The 25,622-nt window shown below is 42.9% G+C and overlaps 1 protein-coding gene across 1 annotated transcript in view; it reads right to left on the bottom strand.

The window, feature by feature from the left end:
• Positions 1-25,622, bottom strand: part of LOC119970922 (mucin-6-like) — a 415,844-nt gene that overhangs the window by 186,265 nt on the left and 203,957 nt on the right. The window contains exon 16 of the mRNA XM_038806032.1: positions 19,600-19,849. Within this exon, the coding sequence (XP_038661960.1) occupies positions 19,600-19,849 (250 nt within the window). The remainder of the gene's footprint in view (positions 1-19,599; positions 19,850-25,622) is intronic.

Genomic DNA, 25,622 nt, shown 5'->3' on the forward strand with positions numbered 1-25,622 from the left:
ATAGGATAAGAGCCCGTTCTTCTAACTGCATTAAACCTTTCTATAGTCCACACACAACCGTTGGGTACCGTCCGAATTAGGTACAATCACTATGGGTGAGCTCCATTGGCTGCAACCCACTTCAATTGTGCCATTTTTAAGCATACTCTCAATCTCTTTGTTAACCTGTGCCAATTTTAAAGGGTTAAGTCTATATGAATGTTGTTTGATTGGAACAGCATTTCCCACATCTACATCATGTATAGCCATTTTAGTACTTCCCAATTTATCTCCACAAACTTGCCCATGTGATATCAATAACTCTTTCAGGTCAGTTTGTTTTTCCTCTGGAAGGTAACTCAACAATTTATCCCAATTTTTAAGAACACCCTCATTTTCCAATTTAATTTGAGGTATGTCAAATTCACAGTCATCTGGATTTGGTTTGCCATTTTGAGTTAGAATCATTAAAACCTCCTCCTATTTCTCTCCTTCCCTTTCAAAACACCTTTTAAGCATACTCACATGACACATTCAGTGAGTCTTCCTTCTCTCTGGTGTTTTTACCACATAATTCACCTCACTTAATATCCTTTCAATCTGATAAGGTCCACAAAACCTTGCTTTTAAAGGTTCACCTACCACTGGTAACAATACTAAAACTTTATCTCCACGGGCAAAACTACGAACTTTGGATTTATCGTCCGTCACCCGTTTCATCACATTTTGTGCAACTTTTAAATGTTGGCTTGCCAATTCACCTGCTCTATTTAATCGTTCCATAAAATTTGACACGTAATCCAATAATGTAATTTCCGATTTCGCACTCACCAATTTTTCCTTAATCAATTTAAGTGGTCCTCTTAGCTCATGACCAAAAATTAGTTCAAAGGGACTGAATTTGGTTGATTCATTAGGTGCATCCCTAATTGCAAACAGTACGAATGGAATTCCTTTATCCCGATCCTCTGGATAATCGTGACAATAAGCCATCAGCATTGTCCTTAATGTCTGATGCCACCTTTTGAATGCTCCCTGCGATTCTGGATGGTACACAGTTGATTCAAATTGTTTTATTCCTAAGCTATCCATAACTTCCTTGGATAACCTTGAGGTAAAATTCAATCCTTGATCCGATTGTATTTCTGTGGGTAGTCCGTATCTAGTAAAGAATTTAGTAACTCCTCCACAATCTTTTTAGCTGTAATATTACGTACTGGAATGGCCTCTGGAAACCTAGTGGACACATCCACTATAGTCAAAAGATATTGATTTCCCACTTTTTGTTTTTGGAAGCGGGCTTACGCAATCAATTAGGACCCTAGTAAAAGGTTCCTCAAGTGCTGCAATGGGTATGAAGGGTGATGGTTTTATCACTGCTTGACGTTTCCCTATCACTTGACATGTGTGACATGATTGACAAAATTCAACTATATCCTTATGTAGTCCAGGCCAATAAAAATGTTTCTGGATTTTAGCTCGAGTTTTCCTTATTCCCAAATGACCTCCCACTGGTACCTCTCGCCCTGAATTCCACATATCACCACCTTTTCTGGCAACATTCTTCCCAAAATACATAACTCCTCAGCTCTTACCATTAAAGATTGACGAGCGCTCGTATCTCTTAAAATTGTGACTTCTTTACCTGCTCCTCCTGACACACAAGAGTAAACTTTACCCACACAAGTATATTCTTTAAAGAGATCTGGCACCTTCTTATCAATCACCTCTTGATCAGGGTGTACAATCTTTTGCACCTCCTACGTTTAACTTGGGCTTTCCTTTATCACTTTAACAAACACCACTGTCTAATCCTGTTTTACTGCATCAGCCTTCCTAGTGCTTTTCTTCAACAACCAACTCTGTGACTTTACATGGCCTAGTTTATGACACTGAAAACATTCAATATTTTCCATTTCTTTTCCACCATCCTAGATTTCTTTTTTAGTCTGAGGTACACTCTCCATATTATCTCCCATCAGATCACATTTACCTTTACCACTTGCGTATTTCTCATGTCCCCAGTTTCTATTCCTCACAGGCTGAAACTGATGTCGGAAACCAAGCTTTGATTTCTGAACTAATTCAAATCACGTGCCATTTCTGCTGCTAATCTCGCAGTTTTAACCCTCTGCTCTTCCACATGAGTTCTCACTACATCAAGAATTGAATTTTTAAACTCTTCCAAAAGTATAATTTCTCTGAGAGCTTCATACATTTGGTCTATTTTCAAAGCCCTTATCCACCTATCAAAATTACTGTTTTATTCTTTCAAACTCCATGTATGTTTGACCAAATTATTTCCTTAAATTTCTAAACCATTGTCTGGAGACTTCTGGCAATAGTTCATATGCAGCTGAGATGGATTTGTTACCTCCTCATACGTCCCCGGTACCTCCTCCGGTAGTGATGCAAACACTTCACTAGCCCTACCTATCAACTTTAATCCCCGAACAGGCACCGGAATGTGGCGACTAGGGGCTTTTCACAGTAACTTCATTGAAGCATACTTGTGACAATAAGCAATTATTATTTATTATTATTTTGTTTGAATCAGTAATATCAAAGTATCGTGTGGCCGTTTCATTTGTTTAGCTACCTTCTCAAATGAAATGAAAAAGGCTTCTACCTCCTTCTCATCAAACTTTGGCAATGCTTAGACATATTTAAATAGATCCCCGCCACGCCTTCGAGTTTGACGCTTTTTCTCGCTATCCTCATCACTATCATCCAACTGTGCGTTTCCCTTTACGTCTGCGAATTTTAACTGACTGTCAAGTTTTAATGGCCATTTTCTGATGTTCAAACTCTCTCTTTTTATCTTTTTCCCTGATCTGTATCTCCCTTTCTCTTTCTTCTGCTGGGGATATTCTTTCTTTTCTCCTTTCTTGTCTCTCTGTTTCTTTTTCCTCTCTATCTCTTTCTCTTTCTTTTTCCTCTCTTTCGTATTCAAGCTGCTTTCATGTTCCATTTGTTTAATTTGGAACTGAATTTTTGCCATTTCCAATTAGTCAAACTGTATGTCAGGCAACTTCAAATGCTTAGCCAGCGCAATAATTACCTCAACATTTCGCATTTTGTCAGGTAATGTTAACTGCAATGTTTTTGCCAAATCGAACAGCTTGCTTTTAGTCTCTGTCCGTAAGGTACTTTGTGTAACCATCTCCACCCCAAAACACTTTACAGCCTCTGAAAGAGCCATTGTCCACAACACACTCCCCACTTAAACTGGAATACCACACCTGAAAAGCAACCACAATGTGATCACCCCTCGCTTTCTTTCACTAAGCCAATCCAATAGATAGATTTTTATCCCGGATGAACCCCCAATTTATTATGCGCCAGGGTTTAAAGAACCGCAAAGTGTATCATGGAGTTCACCTGACACACAACTTTTAATAGATTGTGGTATGGGGAACACACGGCCCACTCCACAAGTGTGGTACAGCAGAAATGGAAAAGTATTTTTGAAAGCAAAACAACCTTTATTCTATCAACTCAATTTAACATTTTTACAACATACAGTGAACATCTTAGCAACCATCAATGCAAATACAACCCACAAAAAATACAACACTGAGTAATTCTTACTTTACTTTCAACATCCATAAGACTTAAAAACACTTTTAAAAGAAAGATATTAGGCTTAACTTCATTACTGAGAACAGTTACCACATCAAAATCAGCAAATGGACTTTCATAAACTTGCAGAGATTCACACACATCCTGCTGTGAATGCATCTTCTCTAAAACTAAAATGAAACCAAACCCATCCTGCAGCAAAAAAAGCCTAAAGTGAAAGTAAAAAGCTGACAGACAGCCCAGATCCACCCACTGTCTGACATCACTGCAGTAATCAAGACCCATTTCTTAAAGGTACTCTCACTACAGATATTTATATACACACCCATTTATAAACACCCATTTCTTAAAGGTACTCTCACATGACACGGGCACCGCACTCGTCAGCCACCGCTAACAAGGTCAAGCAACACTTAAGCTGCACTTTCTCAGCTAACACCAGCCAGCTTGCAACAATGGTACAGAGGAGACCAACTCCACGATTCGCGGATGCAGATCTGGGGAGGTTACAAGATGTTGTAGAGGCCAAGAGGGATGACCTGTTCCCCTCAGGGTCTAGGAGCGTCAGCCACAGGGCAGCCAGAGGTGCCTGGGATGAGGTGGCAGTAGCTGCGAGCTCGGGAAGTGTGACCAGGAGGACTGCCTTCAATGCCGAAGGTCAATGAGCTACACCAGGCAACACGAGTGAGTAAACACCAATACCCCCCCCAAAGGGATCATCCCCCCCCCCCGACTCCCCATGCAACCCTTAACCCACCCTCCACTCCTCCCCTTTCAACCTTCCCAACCCTCCCTTCACATACACCGTTCCCATCACAGTGAACTATACGTGTGGCTAAAGATGCGCCCTCTGCGTCTCCTCAGAAAATGCTCTCCCATAATCGTCGGGAGAGGGCACAGGCTGGCGGAGGTTTGCCCGACTTAAGAATGCTCACCTCCTTCGAGGAACAGAGCCTGGAGTTGACTGGGGTGGCTAAGGACAGGGTGGTCAACCACGCGGAGGCTGGCAGACACCACGGAGGTGAGAACATGTCAAACGTGAGTTGTTATTGCCTTACTGACAGACCCGTCTGTCCCACTGACCACATGTCAATTCTCCTGCAGTTCCTCCAGCAGACAGTCCTGTTAGACCCATCCCTCCCACTAACCACACGTCAAATCTCCTGAAGTACCTCCAGTCGATGGTGTCGGCCTATCCCAGGCGGCACCCTTGCCTGACTCCCAAGAGAACACCTCAGAGGAGAGCTCCAAGGATTCAACCGTTATAGTGGCTGTCATCCCCACACTCTACCAGTACAGATACACACACCTCGGCCGGACATGTTAGTGGTCAGGGCACAGTCAGGCGTGCACCACACTGCTGATGATACACATCAAGTGGAGGCAGGACTCCCCAGGCAAGACAGCAGTATGAGGGCTGCTGGATCTCAGGAACCAGCTGGGACCTAACCTGATGCTGAGTATGTGGTACACAGGTACTCTGTAAAGTAAAAATGGGAAAATATGTCATTTGAAACATGGAAGTCTGGCAAAACCTGACCTGAAGGTACATGAAAAAATATAGGGAAAAATCCCACGAAGGGTTAACAGCAGCCACAAAAGAAGTTTGAAATGCAGATAGCCTTTATCTGTTTCTTAACAGGCATTAAGAAAACAGCTTGTAACAGCTCAAGCTGTAAAACTGATGCCTGTCTTTCAAGTTAAAGCAGATTGAACTTTTAGTTACATGAAGGGAAACAATATTTCGCACCTTCTTTGAAGTTAATTATTTTAGTAAGCAGTTATTAAAGAATTGCCAGAATCTTCAGTTGAATTGGGTGACAAATGTTTAGGTTTGAAAACCTGCTGGCCACAGTTGAATATGGGAAGCCGGAAATGACATGTCCACGACAGTACAGGTTAACACCAAATCGGGGTCAGAGATCTGGCAAGATAAGGGCACGATTTGGTAATAAAGCAACTTTAGAAGTGTCAGGAACTAGATATAACACCCCTCGAGGAACAAAGCACTTTTGAACATTACAAGGGAAAAAATGTAATCAGAGTTCGATGAACTAATATCACGCTCACCATGATTACATAGTCGTGTTAGAAGTAATTAAGATTAAAGGTACACTGAACAATCAAGAGCAATACAAAGTTACTTATCGATAATGTCATATAAACTTAACTGAAGGGCAATATAAACCCTAAATTTGTAACAGCCAGCAGAGTCAGCTCTCATAGCTGGCCTCGGTCATGGGAAGGATAGAACACAGAAACAGAGCAGAACAGCGAATCCATCTTAGGAAGACCAGAAGTTAAAGAAGAAAGATTGTCAAGGCAGACCTGAAGGTCTAACAACTGACCAGGAGGATCCAAAGAAAAGATCTTTTTACCTTTCTGTAAGGACAGTGATTTTATCTTTCAAAAGAAAAAATACAATTAACCTGAAACAGTGGTTATTACAAAGTCTACTTTACTTACTTAGCAATGCGGGACCCAGGATTGATGCTACTAAGTGGTAAGTAGGTAAAATCTTCTATGAAGATACGGATTTTACCAGGGATAACTTGAAAATATAGATTGACCCGAATAGCACCCACCTAAGTCTGCATAGGAGTCAGGGAGTGAGAAACCCTGTTCACCATTTAGAATGTCTCATTGACCTTTTTGGTGTAGGGGGAATTCTAAGAATTGTGGTGAGCTTTTTACTTCTTGGGGCCCAGCGCGGAGGCTAGAATATTAGAAGTTTCTAGTTAAGTGAAGCGGGGTTGAGAATATTAGACGTTTCTAGTTCCCAAACAACGGTTAGAATATTAGAAGTTTCTAACCGGCCCAAAGGCTAGAATATTAGAAGTTTCTAGTCTATGTGTAAGTCAAACTCTACCTGCCAAGTTTAGTTTGGAAAGTCATGTATGATTGACTTTTGTAAGGATATTCTGTGGATCGGTGGGGGGACATAAAACTCAGGTTGAGTGTGACAATCAGTAGACTGGAATATACTGACCCTGAGAAAAAATCTGCAAGACATCTTGGTGACAGCACTAAACATCTTGCATCTATCGCTGGTAAAAGGAGGCCAAACAATAAATCATTCTTGGAATCAGGCAGATTGTGAGGGAAAGCCGAGAGAAATAGGGATGCCTAGAAACCTTTAGAGACCAAGTGCCTCAGTACCCTTGGATCGGGCCCAGAAAGGTTACTTATCCTTAATTTCAGAGTACACCTGAAAGGGACCACCAGGAACAGAATGTTAGAAATCCAAAAAATGGCAATTAGGATAATCCTCTTGCCCTGGAACACAGTCAAGTGAGATGAAGCAATGAAACAAGAGTGGAAGAAATTAAAAGAGCTAAAAAAATCCTGGACTAGAGAGATGTATCAGGACGGAGATGTCTCATTCTTTGTTAGAGTGCCTCAAGCCCTACAATATGGAGATCCAATCGGGATTCTTAAAGCACTATGTAAATTTGCATTTGAGAATTAAGCTGCATCACTAATTTTGTCCAGACAGAAGCACGCAACTGCTCAAATGGGCAAAATGTGCTCCAAACTGGTTAAAATCATTGACGAGGAAAACATGAAAAAAAAACACGGATTCCTAGTGAATACAAAAGTAAGTCTGAAGTGGCAAAAGAATATAGAAAACAGCTGCAGAAAAATAAAGCCTGAGTAAAGGAGGATGTTGAGAAATCAGTCCTTGAATCAGATGGCACAGTAAAAACAGTAGGGCTTCAAACAAATGCGCCAAGTGAAAACGAAGATGAATGGGAGCAGACGAGACTTATAAAAATATTGCACGTAGGAGGAAAGCAGGTCCACCGAGAGGAAGGAGATTTTACAAATGCCCAAGAGGAGAATTTAAAGAAGGGACAGCTAGAGCCATAACTCTGAGCCACGGGACAATGATTATACATGTGGTATCACTAAACAATTCCGGACAGCAGTTCTGGATGAGACAGAAGTAAATCAAGCGACTATGGAAGGAATCCTGAGACATAGTGTAGCGAGAGATGTTGATATGACATTATTAGGAGACAGAATATTCAAAAATAACTCAAGGGAATCTCTGAGAGCAATAATAAAGGCATGTTCTAGCTAGGGCAGGTCAGATAATAAGGATTTGGCGACAGTCCTTTTAGACACAGCAGGACCAAGACAGCGATCTGAATTTCAATTCAACCAAGTGCCAGCACCCCTGTCAGAGACAGAAAAAACACGTCCCAGTGCCTGAGATAACCAAGGGAATTCGGACCCGTTTGAAAATTTCCCAAAGGGATACCATTCTCAATACCCAGATTTAAGTCGGTTTTGGGCAGAAAATTGGCCGAGGCAATCTGCCACACATAAAGAAGGAGCTTTTATAGATTATTTTGAACCACAAGAAAGTGAGGAGGAACAAAGTTTAGTTGGGATTATTGCACCCCCTGCACTGAGACAGGAAGAATCATCGTCCTCATCAGAGAATGAGGAAATAGTAAAACCTAGGAGAAGAAAAGGGAATAGAAAGAATTCTAAACTATTAGAAATAGGGGATTAAAGTGATTACTGGAAACAACAACCTTTCACTTATCAACCAATAAATAAGGATTTACCATATTATATGTATAATGCGAAGGCAAAAAAGGTACACCACAGAGATCAGGAAGGATGGGAAAGAGAGGTTATATCTATGGGACTTAAAATAGGAGAAATATTAGGAGGAAGTCAACAAATTGATTCTACAAAATTACTGGGGTTACCAAACGTTACCTCCAAAGCTAAAATTTGGCAAATGAGCAAAGGGTACGATACTTTTGGAAGAGCCATGAGTAGAGTAAGGAACAGGACAGAAACACAAGGACAGATAATCGCAGCATTAATATCACAAGAAAGAATACAGAATCTCCCAAGACCCCGAATAACTGCATCTGCTCCATAGATGGGGTAAGTTTCGCTCCATGGGATAGCCAAGTACCAATTGCAATATCCGATGAATATATAGAACCGGTGGAAGATTTTGTACAACATGTTACCCCCTATCTTGAAGAAGAACCGGTACAACGACAAATACATTTCTCAGATTATAGGGAACCAGATAGAAGTGCCCCTTTAAGAATGTCGTGCCCCAGAAGTGAGAAAGTAGTTCAGTCATTTACCCCAGGCCCAGAAGAAAGACAGGGGCGTATGGTACCATATAAAATAGCAGCAGCAGTAATGGAGACAGCAGGCCCAAAGTAAGATGGGGAGAGTAGAATTGAGTATTCACGGAGGGTAAAACAGTTAGCGAAGAAAATGGGGACATCGGGAGAATCCACCAAGTTAAGAGAAAGGCAGCACGGTAGCATGGTGGTTAGCATAAATGCTTCACAGCTCCAGGGTCCCAGGTTCGATTCCCGGCTGGGTCACTGTCTGTGCGGAGTCTGCACGTCCTCCCCGTGTGTGCGTGGGTTTCCTCCGGGTGCTCCGGTTTCCTCCCACAGTCCAAAGATGTGCGGGTTAGGTGGATTGGCCATGTTAAATTGCCCTTAGTGTCCTTAAAAAAAAAGTAAGGTTAAGGGAGGGGGGGGTTGTTGGGTTACGGGTATGAGGTGGATATATGGGTTTGAGTAGGGTGATCATTGCTCGGCACAACATCGAGGGCCGAAGGGCCTGTTCTGTGCTGTACTGTTCTAATTCTAATTGATTTACATACTGTGGCAGAAATAGTTTCAGGCGAAGTCTCAGATTTAATAAATTAATTGGATTTGGGAAATGGGAGAGCTAAATTAATGAAAGAAATGACAGAGGAGCATATGCAGGGGAACACCTCACAACATATGTCGACCATATATATGAGGTTAATAAGGAAGAGGGGGCCGATATATTCCTGAGGGAATTAGGACCCAAGATTCCAGGAAGGAATAGCTTCTCAACAATACTGCTAACAACCCCCAGAAAAGAAATAGGAAGAGAACTGGTCAAATTTGATTTGGCAGGAAAAGCAGTTAAAGCTAAACAAACAAAAGAGGAACAAAGAAGAGCAGCAGCTGCACAAAATAATGTTTCAACACAAAACACTCAACCAGACCGCCGAATCGACAGATACCCGACAGAATGGGACAAAATTTAGTCCAACCAGCAATGCCACGACACAGATATAATCTGCGGTCACAAGAACCACCCCCACCACAAAATCTAAATTACTTACCAAGAGAACAATTCCTAGCACTCAGTCGGGATGAAAGAGACACATTCATTGATGATAGGAGGAGAAGAAGAGCAGGTGGTCAGGGGAGGATTGATCAAGGTAGATATCAACCACGAGAATGGTATTCGGGACCCTCGAGAGGGGGATTCTAAGGAAGGGTCAGAGGAGGTCCCGATATAAATGTATAAAAGCTGGAGATCGCGCACTTTATTTCTTAACTGTTTCCATTATGATGATACAAATATAACTTAACCAGAGGAAATTCAATGGCAGCGAAAACATGACATGCCGTCAATTTGCCGCTGAAATGATAGTTGTGTCATGTAGGGAATGGAGCTGGACAAAGTTAATGATGAAATGTGGCACAGAGGGATGGGGCATCCCGCCGGTTGACTTTCATGTCCTCCTGGGATGACTGCAAAGCAGGAAATTACAGTCAATTAGTTTACCGTCTGTCATAGGGAAATTGCTAGAATCCATTATTGCGGTTGTCTCAGAATATTTCAAAATCTCATAAACACTGGCCGGGATTCACTAATCCCGCGGCCAATTTCTGACGCCGGCGTGAAAAGCTGCGCGAGCCACTCCAGCGTCAACGGGTCTCAAGTGGCAGGTATTCAACCCTTCCTCGGGGGCTTGTACTGCACCCGAGTGATGTCTGCAGCTCCGGCACCTGAAAGCTGGCGCGGGTCCGCTGCGACTGGCGTCAATGCGCACATCAGCGGTGGCTCCCTTCTCCGCGACAGCCCCGACGCAACATGGCCTAGGGCTACATGGGCTGGCGCGGAGCAGAAGAGGCCCCCATCCCGAGAGGCTGGCCCGCCGATCGGTAGGCCCCGATCGCGTGCCAGGCCACAGCGAAGGCCCCCTCCCGCCCCCGGATGGATGCACACCTAGGGACTCGGATTTTTTTAGCGGCTGGGAGGGGGGGGGGGGGGGGGGGGGGGGGCCCTGACTGATGCCGCGCCGGTGCCAATGGCGTTGATTCTCTGCTCTCCGGAGAATCGGCAGCATCGCCCGATTCGCGCCCGGCCCGGCGATTCTCCAGCCCGGCCCATATTCGGGATGTTGGACCAGCTGTGTTTAGAAACGGGTGCGGAGGCAGATTTTGCCGTCTTCGCCTCGTTGATTGCCTGAAGGTGGTTCCTGTTGAGATGGAGATCAACCTCTCAACCCTGTGCCCTGGCGTGGCAGGAGGACCTGCTGGAATTCTTGACTCTTGAAAAAGGTCAAATTTGAACTGAGGGGAATGATGGCGGGGTTCTACAATTCATGGGCATTTTTCATCAAGCACTACATCGAACATTCGTTGGGAGTGTTGGGAGAAGGGGACTGTATGTGATAATGGTGACTATGGGTGATTCCTGATTCCTTTTTGTTATTTGTTTATGTTAACATGCGGGCTGCTGTTTGGGGGTTTGGTGGGAGGATGGATTGTTGCTATTGATATGGAGATTGACTTTGCATTCGTTACTGATTATTGTTTATTGCTGGTGGGTGTAAATTTGGGAGAAAATATCTTTAACATCACACAAGAAAAATAGCTTACAATTGCCCCTGTGTTAGTCACAAAGTTTGTTTTAATACAAAGTGTCCCTATTTTGTGTGAAATCACTTCTGGAATGAGGTATCCTTTTCTCACAGTCTTATAAAATTAAAATAAAAAATTGGGGTTTCTATCCAGTATCCTAGTCAATTTCGGGGTCTGGTCCAGGGTCATATGTGTACAAGGCACATGTGTCCAGTCAGTGGCATCTTGCACCATGAAGAGGTTTGCTATTCTGGCAAAGGTATGTCCATTCTGTCTGTTAAAGAGAACATAATTTACTCCCCTATCCTGGCAATAAAAAGCATTGTTCATTTCCGTTACACGGCAGTGGACAACAAACTGGGAGATGTTAGCAATGTTGCCTTTTGCAGCCTGGAAGGATTCTGAAGCAAAGAAACATGATCATGATCACGGCCACTTTCAAAGCCAGTGACAGTGCTATCCTCACACTGGTTTGCTACTAAGAGATGCTAGATTTTGTTGGGTACCTCGTTTGTGAGGAGCATATGTCACCTTTGAGGATTTTTTGAGGACCCTTCTTGTTGATTCCCTTCTTTTCCATTTCTTTATTTTTGCTGTTATCATTTTGATCCATGGATGTTTAATGGACATATATCTTTACGTTGAGCAGGGGAAGTGAGGAACTCAAAAGGTACAAAATGGAACACTGCACTATCCTTCGAATAGCAGACCTCAGATCGGCACATGAGAGATCAGTGGGACTCGGTTCGATGAGTTGGGTGGTAGCAAATATTAGCAAAAGTCCACATTTTGCCCGGCGACAGACAGTAATTGGATCAGACCCGAATGGCACAATTTTTCAGAGTACCAAGAAAAGCACAGTTGGTGTGCCTGACACTCAGAGGAAAGGACCTGTTCTCTCTCTTTCTCCAGGAAAGCTGCCTAGGTGTGCAGATACTTGAATGAATCTACAGTGAACATCATTACAGATTGAAAGCAGAAACCTCAAACTAAAAGCCTAACTCGAATGAAGGTGAGCTAGAAGAGCACCATCTGAAACAAAGACTCTTATCCCCTTTACTTTTATCATTATTTTACATCCCTCTTTTCCCCGTTTGTCTGTCTTGTGTGCATGAAGAGGGTAGGGCGAGTTTAAGTGGGGTGTTAAGAATTAGATAACAGTTAACCGGTTGTATATGCTGCATATTTAATCAGTTATTGTTATTCATGATATTTATTGTGTTTACATTTACAAACCTGGTGACTGTCGTTATTGGGCAGCCAGGGGCCAAAGGCTTTGGGGGGTTTTCTAAAAATTATTTATGAATTTAAATTGTGTTGCGACTCCAGGTCAAGTGAGGCTGGAATTGATCGCACACTAGCTCAGGGGGTGTAATTACTTCAATGAAATGAACACCAACCTGATTTGTAGTAATTTTTTAAAATATAAATTTAGAGTACCCAATTCATTTTTCCAATTAAGGCAATTTAGCATGGCCAATCAACCTAGCTTGCACATCTTTTGGGTTGGGGGGGCGAAACCCACGCAAACACAAGGAGAATGAAACTCCACAAAGACAGTGACCCAGAACCGGGATCAAACCTGGGACCTCGGCGCCGTGAGGCAGCAGGGCTAACCCACTGTGCCACCGTGTTGCCCTTTGATTTATAGTAATAAAGCCCATTCAAAAGCTGGTAGATGGAGCTTACAAGAAAAATTGAACTTACGGATAAGATTTTAGCCAACCTTTACTCCAACACGAAGAGATTCTTGGTAACTCTTGTGTTCTAGTTTCACCTATTGTCAACCCTACAAGCTCCCAATGTATCATGAAGGTATTTGATGACGGGTTCTGATTCCTGATCCACTGGATATCTTCCCACTCTTAGTCAGAGGTATATGATTCTTCTCTCATTTCTACTAAATGCAACACATTTTACACATCCTTGCTGTCAGTGTGAATTTATTTTTTCCTTGCAAGAGTATTCAATTTCACCAAAGTGACATTTCTCAAGAAAAGGTTCTCTCGACGGAAGCTGCCTGACTTGCTGAGTATTTCCAGTATTTCCTGCTTACATTAAATTAACATCGTTCATGATATATCTATGATGAATGAAGAGCAACGCCATGGTCAGGATTTTCCATCCCTTCCCACTGGAGGGACCTTCCAGTCCAACAGCAGGTTCCTCAGGGGCACTGCCGGTGAATGAGGCAAATAATCATTAACTTTATATGGGATCAGAAGGTCCGATGGAAATTCCCAGCCATCATGTCTTCGACAGCAAAAGCGAGTGCCCTGGCTGTAACTTTATGTCTACTGAAATCAATGAACATAGGTCAAGACACTTCAGAATTTTGTAATGTTTAAATGAGATCACCTCTCATTCTTCTCCATAAACTCCAGAAAGTACAGGTCCTAATTTACACAGTTTCTCATCATCGGTCAACCCTTGAGTTTAAGAGGAACTTCTTCACCCAAAGGGTTGTGAATCTATGGAATTCCTTGCCCAGTGAAGCAGTTGATGCTCCTTCATTAAATGTTTTTAAGGTAAAGATAGATCGTTTTTTGAAGAATAAAGGGATTAAGGGTTATGGTGTTCGGGCCAGAAAGTGGAGCTGAGTCCACAAAAGATCAGCCATGATCTCATTGAATGGCGGAGCAGGCTCGAGGGGCCAGATGGCCTACTCCTGCTCCCAGTTCTTATGTTCTTACATTTCAGGAACTAATTTAGTGAACCTTCTCCAAAAGAAGTTTACTCTTCCTTAGAAAAGGACTAAAATGGCTTGCAGTAATCCAGTTGTAGTTTACAATTAGAACAAGGCTTTCTTGTACTAAAATCTCTTTGCAGTAAAGGTCATTGTGACATTTGCCTTCCTAATTTCTTGCTGTATATCGACACTAACTTTGTGTTCCTAATACAAATACTGCTAAGCCTCACTGAACAATAATATTTAAAAGCTACACACCTTTTAAAAACTATTTTACATTTCCAATATTACTACCAAAATGTACATCATTATACAAGTTATATTTAAGTGCTACCTTGTTGCCCACTCATATCATGTTCTTACAGACTCTTTGGGCAGGATTCTCCGGCTGCGTTCGCCCGAGGTCAATGGATTTTTTCATTGCCAGCATCTCGCCCGTGGCGTTCGTGCAGCGGGCAGGGTGGACGACTCCAGCCCTTTGTTTCCTGAAAGCCACATTCACTTTTGGGTTTTATCATTCGCAAACTGGGGTACATTACTTTCAATCTCTTCTCTAAGAGTTTCCCAAACTTGGGAACATTTTGGGGTCCAAGCACTGAGGCAGCATGGAGCTCGATCTAAGCACGAACAGCACGAAGAGCTGCAAGGCCACTTTAGATCCTAGCTATTTTTTCTCCAATGGTCCAACTGATTCTTGTCTCAAAAAAATGGAAACTATTTTGCTTTAAGAACATGCCATTGCCCGCCCATTCTCTCGATACTTGCCTACCTCTCTCACAGCTCTAAACTCCCTGCCTCCCCACTGCCTCAACTGACTCAAATTCCGTGGTTCAGAAATTTAAGCCTCAAACAGCGGTCACAGGGGGAAAATGCTTGGAGAGCACTGGTCTAAGGAAAGAAGAGTTAGAGAGCATTAAAGGAAAATGCGTTCACTCAGATATTACCCTCACAGAACATATCTCAATGTCCGCCATAGAAGAACTTATATTTTCTGAATAGACAGACAGTGGGCGGGATTCTCTGACCCCCCCACCGGGTCGGAGAATCGCCTGGGGCAGGGAGAGACGGCGTGAATACCGCCCCCGCCGGTTGCCAAATTCTCCGGCGCAGGGGATTTGGCAGGGGAAGGAATTGCGCCGTGCCAGACGGCGGCCGCTGGCAGCGGCACCCCTGGCAATTCTCCGGCCCACGATGGGCCGAGTGGCCGCCCGTTTTAGGCCGGTCCCGCCAGTGCATGTTACGACAGGTACTAACCGGTGGGACCTGGCTCTCAAGGCGGCTTCTGGGGTCTTCGGGGGGGCGCGGGGGGATCTGACCTTGGGGGGTGCCCCCATGGTGGCCCTGCCCACAATTGGGGCCCACCTATCAGCAGGCGGGCCTGTGCCGTGGGGGCACTCTATTCCTCCACGCCAGTCGCTGTAACAGTCTGCCATAGCTGGCGCGGAGATTAACCCCCCCCCCTGCACATGTGCTGGGATGACGCCAGCACACACTGGCGCTCCCAGATATGTACCAACTCACGCCAGCCAGCGGAGGCCCTTCGGCGCCAGTTGGCGTGGCGCCAAGCCCCTTCCGTGCTGGCCGGCGTGGCGCAAACCACTCCGCCGCCGGCCTAGCCCCTGAAGGTGTGGAGGATTCCACACCTTTGGGGCGGCCCTACGCCGTTGTGGTTCACGCCACTCCTTGGCGCCGGAGTGGCCCGCCCTGCCGGTTCACGGAGAATCCCGCCCCATGTGTGGCCTGATGCAAAGAGATTCTACACGTCAACACGTGATATTATAGAAGGTGTCACAATGTATTACTTCATGATTCAGCTCTTCCAGACTTCTTTAGGAAGAGAATAAAGTTAACAAGCTGCTTGAGGGTAACAAAACATATCTTTGCTCCTATGGATGATCGTCAAAGAGTGGCCCAGATAGCTATTGAGGGGTGTTACAAAGGGGCACAAATATTGACACGTTTTCATTGATGACTCACAGCATCTTACACACTTGTTGCATAAGCAGGCTCAGAAATGCTATGAAAGGAACGTTGGCCCCATTTAATGTGTCTTTCCTATTTGTAACTTGCTTCCTATTCCACATATTTTCATACAAAAGAACCTGGAAAGAAGCGTTCTTGTGAATGTCTCACAAAGACTTTTACTCAGGAGCCTTTTCGATGTTTGTTAGAAGGTCTTCACTGGACATCTTATCATTGAAGTTTTTTTTGTTTAACAAATAAACTGTGAGTACAACATGGAACGAATTAAGTACAATCACCTTGAGGAGCTCAGTTGCACCACTACTGATGAAGCTGGCTAAGTCCTGACATCATAGTTGCCAAAATTTGATTTGAGGCAGGTGGGGAGAGAACCAACATGATAGAAAAATAATTAACCCCAACATTAATTATTTACAAAGTTGGATGGATAGCGGGTCCATGATGCAGAGCGTGGCCAACAGCATGGGTTCAATCCCCGTACCGGTTGAGGTTATCCATGCCTGAGGTGTGGTGATCCTCAGGATAAATCACCACCAGTCAGCTCTCCCCATCAAAAAGGAAAAGCAGCCTATGGTCATTTGGGACTATGGTGACTTTACTTAAATTATTTACTGAAACAGGTGTAGCTGCCTCAACAGTATTGGAAGAGTAACCATAGAATACATGCATCGATAAAGTCCAATCTCCACACTGATGACACTATCCATTATGGTGTGGAGATGCCAGCATTGGACTGGGGTGGGCACAGTAAGAAGTCTTACAATACCAGGTTAAACTCATCTGATTGCAATCAAGTCACCTGATTGTAATCAAGTCACTCACCTGATGAAGGAGTTGCACTCCGAAAGCTAATGATTCCAAACAAACTTGTTGGATTTTAATCTGGTGTTGCAAGACTTCTTAATGTGATCATCCATTATGTGACATGGCGCTACCATCCTGTTAAATGGGATGGATTCAGAACAAATCGACCAACTAAAAAATGTGCATTTAAATGGCACTATGGGCCATCAGCAACAGAAATGTATTCCACCACATCTGTAACCTTGTGGTCTAGCATATCTATATTTTTTAATTTATAAGATGTTGGTGTCGCTGACTATGCCAGAGTTTACTGGGAAGGTGGAAAATGTGATGGTATGCTCCCCTCTTGACTGATACATCCATAGTGCTAATAGGAAGGGAATTCCAAGACTTTGACCCAGCAAAAGTGAACAACTGGCAGTATAGTTCCAGGTCAGAGTGGTGTGTGACTTGGAAGGGAACCTGGCCGTGGTAGTGTTCCCATAAATCTGCTGCCTTCATCCTTCTAGGTAGTAGAAGTTGAGGGTTTGGAACGTGTTGTCGATATTTGTAATCAGGCCAGGTGACCAACCCTGAATCAATCATGATTTCAGAAGTGCAAACCAGGTGTGCCTAGAAATGAGGTGCCATCTTGGAAAATCGACAACTCCAGTCTACTGAACAGAAGAAGCAGCATTCAAAAGACAAGGCGCAGAATTTTGCAGCTGTTCACACCGGCGAGATATTCCGGTCACGCCGATGATGCAAGACCACCTTGGGTTTCCCAGTGACAGGGTGTACGTTCAATGGAGACGACAGCAGGACCAGAAAATCCCGCTGACAGGCTCCACCGCCGAAAAAAACGTGGCGGGTTACTCGGTAAATCCCACCCAAGAATTAAACTACTGCCCAGACAATGGATCTGATCAAAACTCTGGAGTTATGCCACATCCAAACATGAATGGTAGTGGACAATTAAACAACTCATGTGAGAAGCAAGCTCCTCAACAATGGTGACGCCCAGCATGCAAATAGAAAGATTAAGATTGAAGCATTTGCAACCATTATCAGACAGAACTGTCAAAAAATTGATCCATCTCAGCCTCTCCCAGAGCCTCCACCATCATTGATACCCGTCTTCAAACAATTCATTTACTCTATGATATTACAAAATTGTTGAGTACACTGGATACAACTAAAGCTATGATTCTGACAACATCCCTGCTTCAATAAACTTTGTTCTAGGTATCACTAGGATGACTGAACCAGCCATGCCTCTAATCAAGCCGCTACGATGCTGGAATCTACTCTATATAAAGTCTAAAATTGTCCAGCTATGCCTTCCACATAAAACAGGACAATTACAATCTAGCCAAATAAGGCCCCATTAATCTACTCTCAATCATCAAAACGATGGTAGACATCGTCAACTAGGCTAACAAGCGAGACTTAGCAATCATCTACTCATCAATGCTCAGCTGGCTCTCTGCCAGGAGCATTTGGTTGTAGATGCCTCTCCAGTCCTGGTCCAAAAATGGGCACAAAGTGTGAGGTGAGCAGACTGCTCTTGATATAAGGGGTATATATGACCAAGTGTGGCATCAAAGAGCCCTTGCAAAATTGAAGTCAGTGGGGATCAGGGGAAAACTCTCCACAGGATGGACTCATTCCGAGCACAAAGAAAGATGGCTAGGCTGTTGGGCGCCTTTCATCTCAGTTCCAGGACTTTGCTGCAGCAGTTCCTCAGATCAGTGAAGTAGGCCCAACTTCCCCAGCTGTTTGATCAATTACATCCATCATAGGTCATAAATGGAAATGTTCTCTGATGATTGTTCAGTTCCATTCACAATTTAACAGTGTACCATCTCCCAGATGCACAATGACCAATGACAGCTCACTTTTGTTTCTTTAATTACGCCTCTAACACCTGTTACCCAGAAAGGTATTGCTGTTCCTGCATCAGCTAGTCCAAAAACCTTGAACTCCCAGCACTATTGGAGTTCATTGATCACACAGTGCAGTGGTTTAAAAAGGACATTTTCCAACACCTTCTCAAGAAATTTGGGTTGAGCAATAACAGCTTGCCATACCAGCAATACCCACATCTTTGAAATAAATACTTAAAATAAAGGATGTAATTACAAGGCACTATTGATGAAAGACGAGCAGGAAAATTTGTACCAGTGCCCTGACTAATATTTATCCTTCAAACAAAACCAATATAGGTTATCTGGCATTATCATATTGCTATTTATGTGCTTTGCTGTGCACAAATTGGCTGCTGTTTTTCCAACATTAAAATTGACTGTACAGTCCTTCAGATGCATCTTATTCTAGTTTGAAAGGAAACAAGTGTAAATGTTGCAGGTACCGCTGATATGTCTATTCCCATGTTGGAGTTTGGCCACAGAAGCCCTTGAAATTGCATCATAGCTGTGCAACTGCTTATAGTTTGCTATAAAAATTGTTGCCCAGAGCCTGATGAGAAAATTGCCCTTGGTCACTATTAAAAAGATATGCCAGAATGAGAGAAATGCTTGGAGTGCGAGCAGTCTGGCTCCAGTGCCTACTGATATTTCTGGAGTCTCTACAACTGCAATCGCAAACTGATGATGAAATTTGAAATAAAGCAAAAATGCTGCAAATATTCAGGTCAAGCAGCATCCCTGGAGAGCAACAGAATTAATGTTTCAAGCCAAAATCAAAACTGAAGAGATAAACCTTTCTTGAGACTATCTCTCTTCCTCATATACCACACTAAGCATCAATTTAAGTTACTGGGATATCTTCAAAGTATCCAATCAGTAATTTAAAGCTATCAAGTCAATCAATGCAGAAATTTTTATAAACCATTAAATTAGTTGTCCCGTTAAGAGATCAACAGTTCATTATTCTACTTACCATATTCCACCGTAAAGAATTATCTTCTCATTGGCACGTGCAATGACAGCATTAGCCAGGTAACATGGACATTCAGCTACACTGACACATTTACCAGCATCATCCAGGTAAGTCTGTTCTGGGCAGTTGCAACCATCTACTGGAAGATCAGCTGAACTGCACTCAAAGTTTGGATCAAACAGCGACATGCAAGTGCGATTGCATGCTCTTGAGTCGTAACTGAAGGTCTGGTTGTGAGGGCAAGACATTCCTAGAAATAAATATCATGTTTTCAAACAACGACATAACTAGTGATTGCTTAATTAGTCATTCAAAATATCTATCATTAATAAATTAAAAGTTATTATGGGGGCAGCACGGTAGCATGGTGGTTAGCATAAATGCTTCACAGCTCCAGGGTCCCAGGTTCGATTCCCGGCTGGGTCACTGTCTGTGCGGAGTCTGCACGTCCTCCCCGTGTGTGCGTGGGTTTCCTCCGGGTGCTCCGGTTTCCTCCCACAGTCCAAAGATGTGCGGGTTAGGTGGATTAGCCATGCTAAATTGCCCGTAGTGTCCTAAAAAGTAAGGTTAAGGGGGGGGTTGTTGGGTTACGGGTATAGGGTGGATACGTGGGTTTGAGTGGGGTGATCATGGCTCGGCACAACATCGAGGGCCAAAGGGCCTGTTCTGTGCTGTACTGTTCTATGTTCTATGTACCCACAATTACTAGTAGCAGTTTGGTATCACACTGGCCTGCCTGCCATAATTAAAACTCTTGTTTTTAGTTTACTCAGTCGAGATTACATTTTCTTACCTTGACATCCAATTTAAGTAATATTATTACTTACTTAGCTGAGACCTTCTCCATATGTCTAATGGTGCTGCGGTCCACGGTGCTATCCATATTGAAGGTGTGAATATCAAACCCGTGACCTGTTGCTGCTTCCCACCACTCTTTCAACTGACAGCTTTCCCCTGTACTAATCAAGTCTTCAGCAGCTCCACTATTGATGCCTCGCTGATCAAGCTACCCAGCCAGGACCCTCAGTACAGTAGCAAAAATAAGATTCCTGGAATTAAAGTTCTTCAAGCGTGCAGCAGCCAGCTTTGAAAGGGAGCCATATTTATATATTTTGGACACTTGCCCATTTTATTTGGGGTTTCAGCTTATGAAAGCAACCTGGACCCCCCCATGGGAACTGAGTGTTGTTTGATCATTATGATCAGGAAAATCTCTGCATCTGCTATTTCCCACCACCACCCAATCCCCCTCCCTCCAACACTAATATGTCACTGATTTTACAAGAGGCAAGTGAACTTCACTCATTGCAAGACCCTGGAATCCTGAAGGTAAGGATGAAAAGCCTATATGCAGGTTGTAACCTAAATGTCAACACTTCCAGCACACTACAAGTGGAATTATGGCTGGATTGCACCAGGAGGACCCTGGTTCCAAACAGTCTCACACCATAGCTCAGGATGTAAAGCAGCAGGCAAATTTAGCTAACATAAAACAGGTAAATAAATTGCACAGCCAATGCAACAGCTATTTCAGGCCCAAAACAGTACCAAAGTGAATTGTGTGGGTGAATCTGTGCTTCTGAGTGTGTCTCAGACTAGAAAGGAAATCCAGGAGGGTGGAAGAGACATGAACATTCTTTAATGTTTTCACTGCAATAAACTAGCCCATGAAAAGTCACAGTGTTAGTGGATGAAGAAAAGCACTGGGAAGGCTGATGTGGTAAAACAGGATAAGACAGTGGGGTTTGTTAAAGTGGTAAAGGAAAGCCCAAGTGAAGTGAAGGAGGTGCAAAAGATGGTACAGCCTGATCAAGAGGTGATTGATAAGAAGGTGCCAGATCTCTTTAAAGAATTTACTTGTGTGGGTAAAGTTTACTCATGTGTACCAGAAGGAGCAGGTAAAGAAGTCACAATTTTAATAAATACGGGAGCTAGTCAATCTTTAATGGTAAGGGCTGAGAAGTTATGTAGTTTGGGAAGAATATTACCAGAAAAGGTGGTAATATGTGGAATTCAGGGTGAGAAGAGTAGTGTTCTATTGTATAAGGCAAGGTTGGAAAGTCCAGTGAAGAGTGGTGAAGTGGTAGTAGGAGTAATAGAGAAACAATCTCGTCCAGGAATATCAGTTTATCTTGGGTAATTACATGGCTGGATTGCAGGTGGGGGTGATGCCTACTGTGGTTGATAAGCCAGTGGAAAATCAGACAACTGAAGTGTTGAAGGACGAATATCCTGGGATTTTTCCAGATTGTGTAGTAACAAGGTTGCAAAGTCACAGGTTAAGACAAGAGAAGGAATCAAACAGTGAAGATAAAGTTGAAGTTCAATTATCAGATATGATTTTTGATCAGACGACTGCAAAAGAACAAGAACAGGTGGTGGATGAGGCGGATAGTTTTAGTTCAGGAAAATTGGCGGAGTTACAACAGAAAGATATAGAAATAAAACAGATGCATCAGAAAGCATACACAGAAAAGGAATCTGCATGTATACCAGAATGTTATTACCGTAAAAATTATGTCTTGATGAGAAAATGGAGACCTTTACATATGCAGGCGAATGAAAAGTGGGCAGAAGTTCATCAAGTGGTATTGCTGGTAGGGTGTAGAAAGGATATGTTGCGAGTAGCACATGAGATCCCAGTGGGAGGTAATTTGGCAGTAAGGAAAACTCAAGCTAAAATCCAGTCTTTGTTAAAGAGGGTATTTGTCTTCTGGATGTTTCTGGGAAAGATTAAGGGTTACGTATAGAGTACTGTATTCTTTGGGGGGAGTATTTGAGTTGATAGTTGCTAACGTGTTTACTGTGTGTTTATAAAATGTTAACTGGATTCATAGAATAAACACTGTTTTGTTTTAAAAGTACTTTATATCTCTGTTGCATCACACCTATAGAGTGAGCCCTTGTGGTCCCCATAACCAAAATCCATTAAAAGTTGTGGGTCAGGTGAACTTCATGAGACACTTTGGGTTCTCTAAATCCTGGCCCGTAATACAGCTTGGTAAAATGATGGAGTTACTGGTAGGAGTTAAGGTGTCAGGCATTTTGCACATCAGCAGTCTTGGCTGAGTTTTTAATGGAGATGTGAGCAGAAGTCAAACATTTCAGTTCAGCATTAAGAAACATCTGTACCTTGATTAGCTGTTTCCAAGCAGTTCAGAAGAATGTGAGCTGAAAAAAGATACAGCAGCTTCTAAGGAAATGCATCCAAAGTTTCTGCATGGTTCTGGCCGGATTCAGGTATTTTCTTTAAAGCAGTGGCACAAAATCTCTATTTCTCAAAGAGCATCTCTGTAAAAGAGGTATTCTTGAGTGCTAACTGTTTTAACAGTGGATTGGGAGCGGATATTTTTTTTGTTGTTTCAGTGAGAATAAAGATAGCAGTTAAGGGTTATTGTCATAACCAGACTGACACCAATGTCCAATTCCCGTACCAGCCTCCCCGAACAGGCGCCGGAATGTGGCGACTAGGGGCTTTTCACAGTAACTTCATTGAAGCCTACTCGTGACAATAAGCGATTTTAATTTTTTCATTTCATGTGGTTGATGGTTAATTGCCTGCTGAAACAGACTAGCAAACCATTCAGTTGTACCAAAATGTTAAAGAGAAGTCAAAAAACAATAAAACTGAACTAAATATCCAGCATCAATCTTGTGCCATCTTTTATGTGTCCCTGTACTGAGGGTTGGCTGCACTATGAACAATCACCACCTGTCCCAATTTGTTGTCTGCTTGGTCACCCATGACACACCTAATATCTTTCTGAGTACTTTCATTTCAAATGCTATTTTTCCAGCCTCATCACTTTTCTTCATGGTTCAACTTTCACAGCCACATATTGTCACCGACTGTACAAGAGCTTTCAGAAGATCAGTCATCAAGATGTTATTCCATATTCTTAAGAGAATTCACAATGCCATAACCCGTGTTAAGTCAATCCTGAATTTCTTTGGTAGTCTCTGCCTTATAAAAGAAGAACATAGGAACAGAGGAATTAGGAACGGAAGTAGGCAATTCAGCCCTTCGAGCTTGCTCTGTCATTCCATCAGATGATGGCTGATCAACTCCTGGTCTCAAATCCACCTCCCTACCTGCCCCCCATATCCCTTTAACCCGTTTTAACTTGGCTGCTTGTTTCTCCTGGTTCCTGGTGCTTATTGTTTATTTATAGCTTCTGGAGGTACTGTTGCTTGGCATTGTCTCTCGTGTTGTTCTTAGATATGATGAGAGGATATTTTTTTTCCCTGTTTTGGCAGACTATTTTGAGCAAAAGAGCCTAATTGTGCCTTCCTTCAGCTGATGAATTAGTGCTTTGCCATGTTGAATACCACTTGAAAGAAGCACTGAGGGTAGCAATGGCACATTATGTACTTTGGGTGGAGCACTTCAATATCCATCACAAACAGTAGCTTTGTAGCATCACTACAGACTGAGCTGCCCTCGACTTGAAGGATACAACTGCCAGGCGGACTTCTAAAAAATTTGAGGGAACAAGAAAAACAAAAATCCTGTTTGACTTCACCTTCACAAATCTATCTGAAGGGGTGGAGAGGGTTATGTACTCTGGTGTCTGCTGCACAATCTATCTCATCCTTCTTGGCTGCTTGGAAGTTAAGTAATCCCTCCCTGCCTGGACACCCTTAAGCTGTGGGAGTCATATCCGTGAACTCTCAATTTGGTGAATGCCTCCTTTTTGACTGCTTGGATGTCAAGCATTCCTTCTCTGCCTGCAAACCCTTAAGCTATTGGTTGACCACATCCAGAGATGATCATGCGAGAGACAGGAAGGGAATGGGCTCTCCAGTCCTCACCCTTCAGTCTCATTATATGGCCCCCATCTAGACTATCATCAATGGGAGCATTAAATTATGCTCAAGAGGTTTTCCATTTCCGAAGTTCAGCTTACTGGCTTAGATTTGTTGGGTTTATCTTTGCATTTTTCTTTGAATAAGCTTATAATATGTAATTTCCTAGTCCTCTGGTACCACACCTGCACATAAGGATGATTTAGGTTAATGGCCAGTGCCTCTGCAATTTCCACTCTTATTTCCCTTTATACTTTGTTGCAATTCTCAGGTCCTGGTGGCTAACCAAGTTCAACATTTCTGATACCCCTTAGCTTATTCAGTGTCCCAACTCCTGTATCTGAATTCAAAATTCACTATATTTTTCCTTGGTATTGTCAAATGTCGAGCTGCTGTTGCTGCCATGTCCTCTGCCTTAGTCCTTTATTGACCCTACTGCTCGTTTTACTACCCTTTCACTGTTTGTGTGCCTGTATAAGATATTTGGATTCCCATTTGTGTAGTCTCCTAGTCTCTTCTCATTTCTTTTTTCACTTTTCCTCTGAACTTTGTTTTAGTTTAGTTCTCCCTTGTTTTATGAAACTGACATCTGTCATATGTACCATTTTTTTTGCTCAACCTTACTGTCTCTTTTATCATCCAGGGAGCTCTGGCTAATATCATCTTACATTTTTCCATTCAGAAAATGTACATCAACTGTATCCAAACTATGTTTTATTTAAAGGTAGCCCATTGTTCAGTTTTAGTTTTACCTGCCAATCGTTCATTTCAATTTACCTGGGCCAGAATCATTCTCGGCCACTAAAATTGTCCCTCCATAATGTTTTTTGTTCCTTGTCCTTTTTCACGGCCAACCTAAACTTTATCGTTTCTGGTCACTATTTCCTAAATGTTCCAATACTGACACTTCATCCACTTATCTTACCTCATTCCCTCGAACTAGATTGAACTATGCCTCCTTCTATGTTGAACTGGAAACATGCAGATGCGAAAAATCACTCAAACACAAGGTAGAAATTCATCACGTACTCTGCCCTTGTCACTATTGCAAATCCAATTTACATTAAGATAATTAAAGTCCCCTTTTATAACAATCATTTTTGTACCTGTTATTTCCTTGCCAATTAGTTCTTCTTTTCTTTCCCACTAGTTTTGAGGCATATGGAATACACCCACCAGTTCAATAATATCTTCAATAGTTCCAATTAGATTCTAAC

Source organism: Scyliorhinus canicula, chromosome 9 (assembly GCF_902713615.1).
Source record: "Scyliorhinus canicula chromosome 9, sScyCan1.1, whole genome shotgun sequence".
Lineage (NCBI taxonomy): Eukaryota > Metazoa > Chordata > Chondrichthyes > Carcharhiniformes > Scyliorhinidae > Scyliorhinus > Scyliorhinus canicula.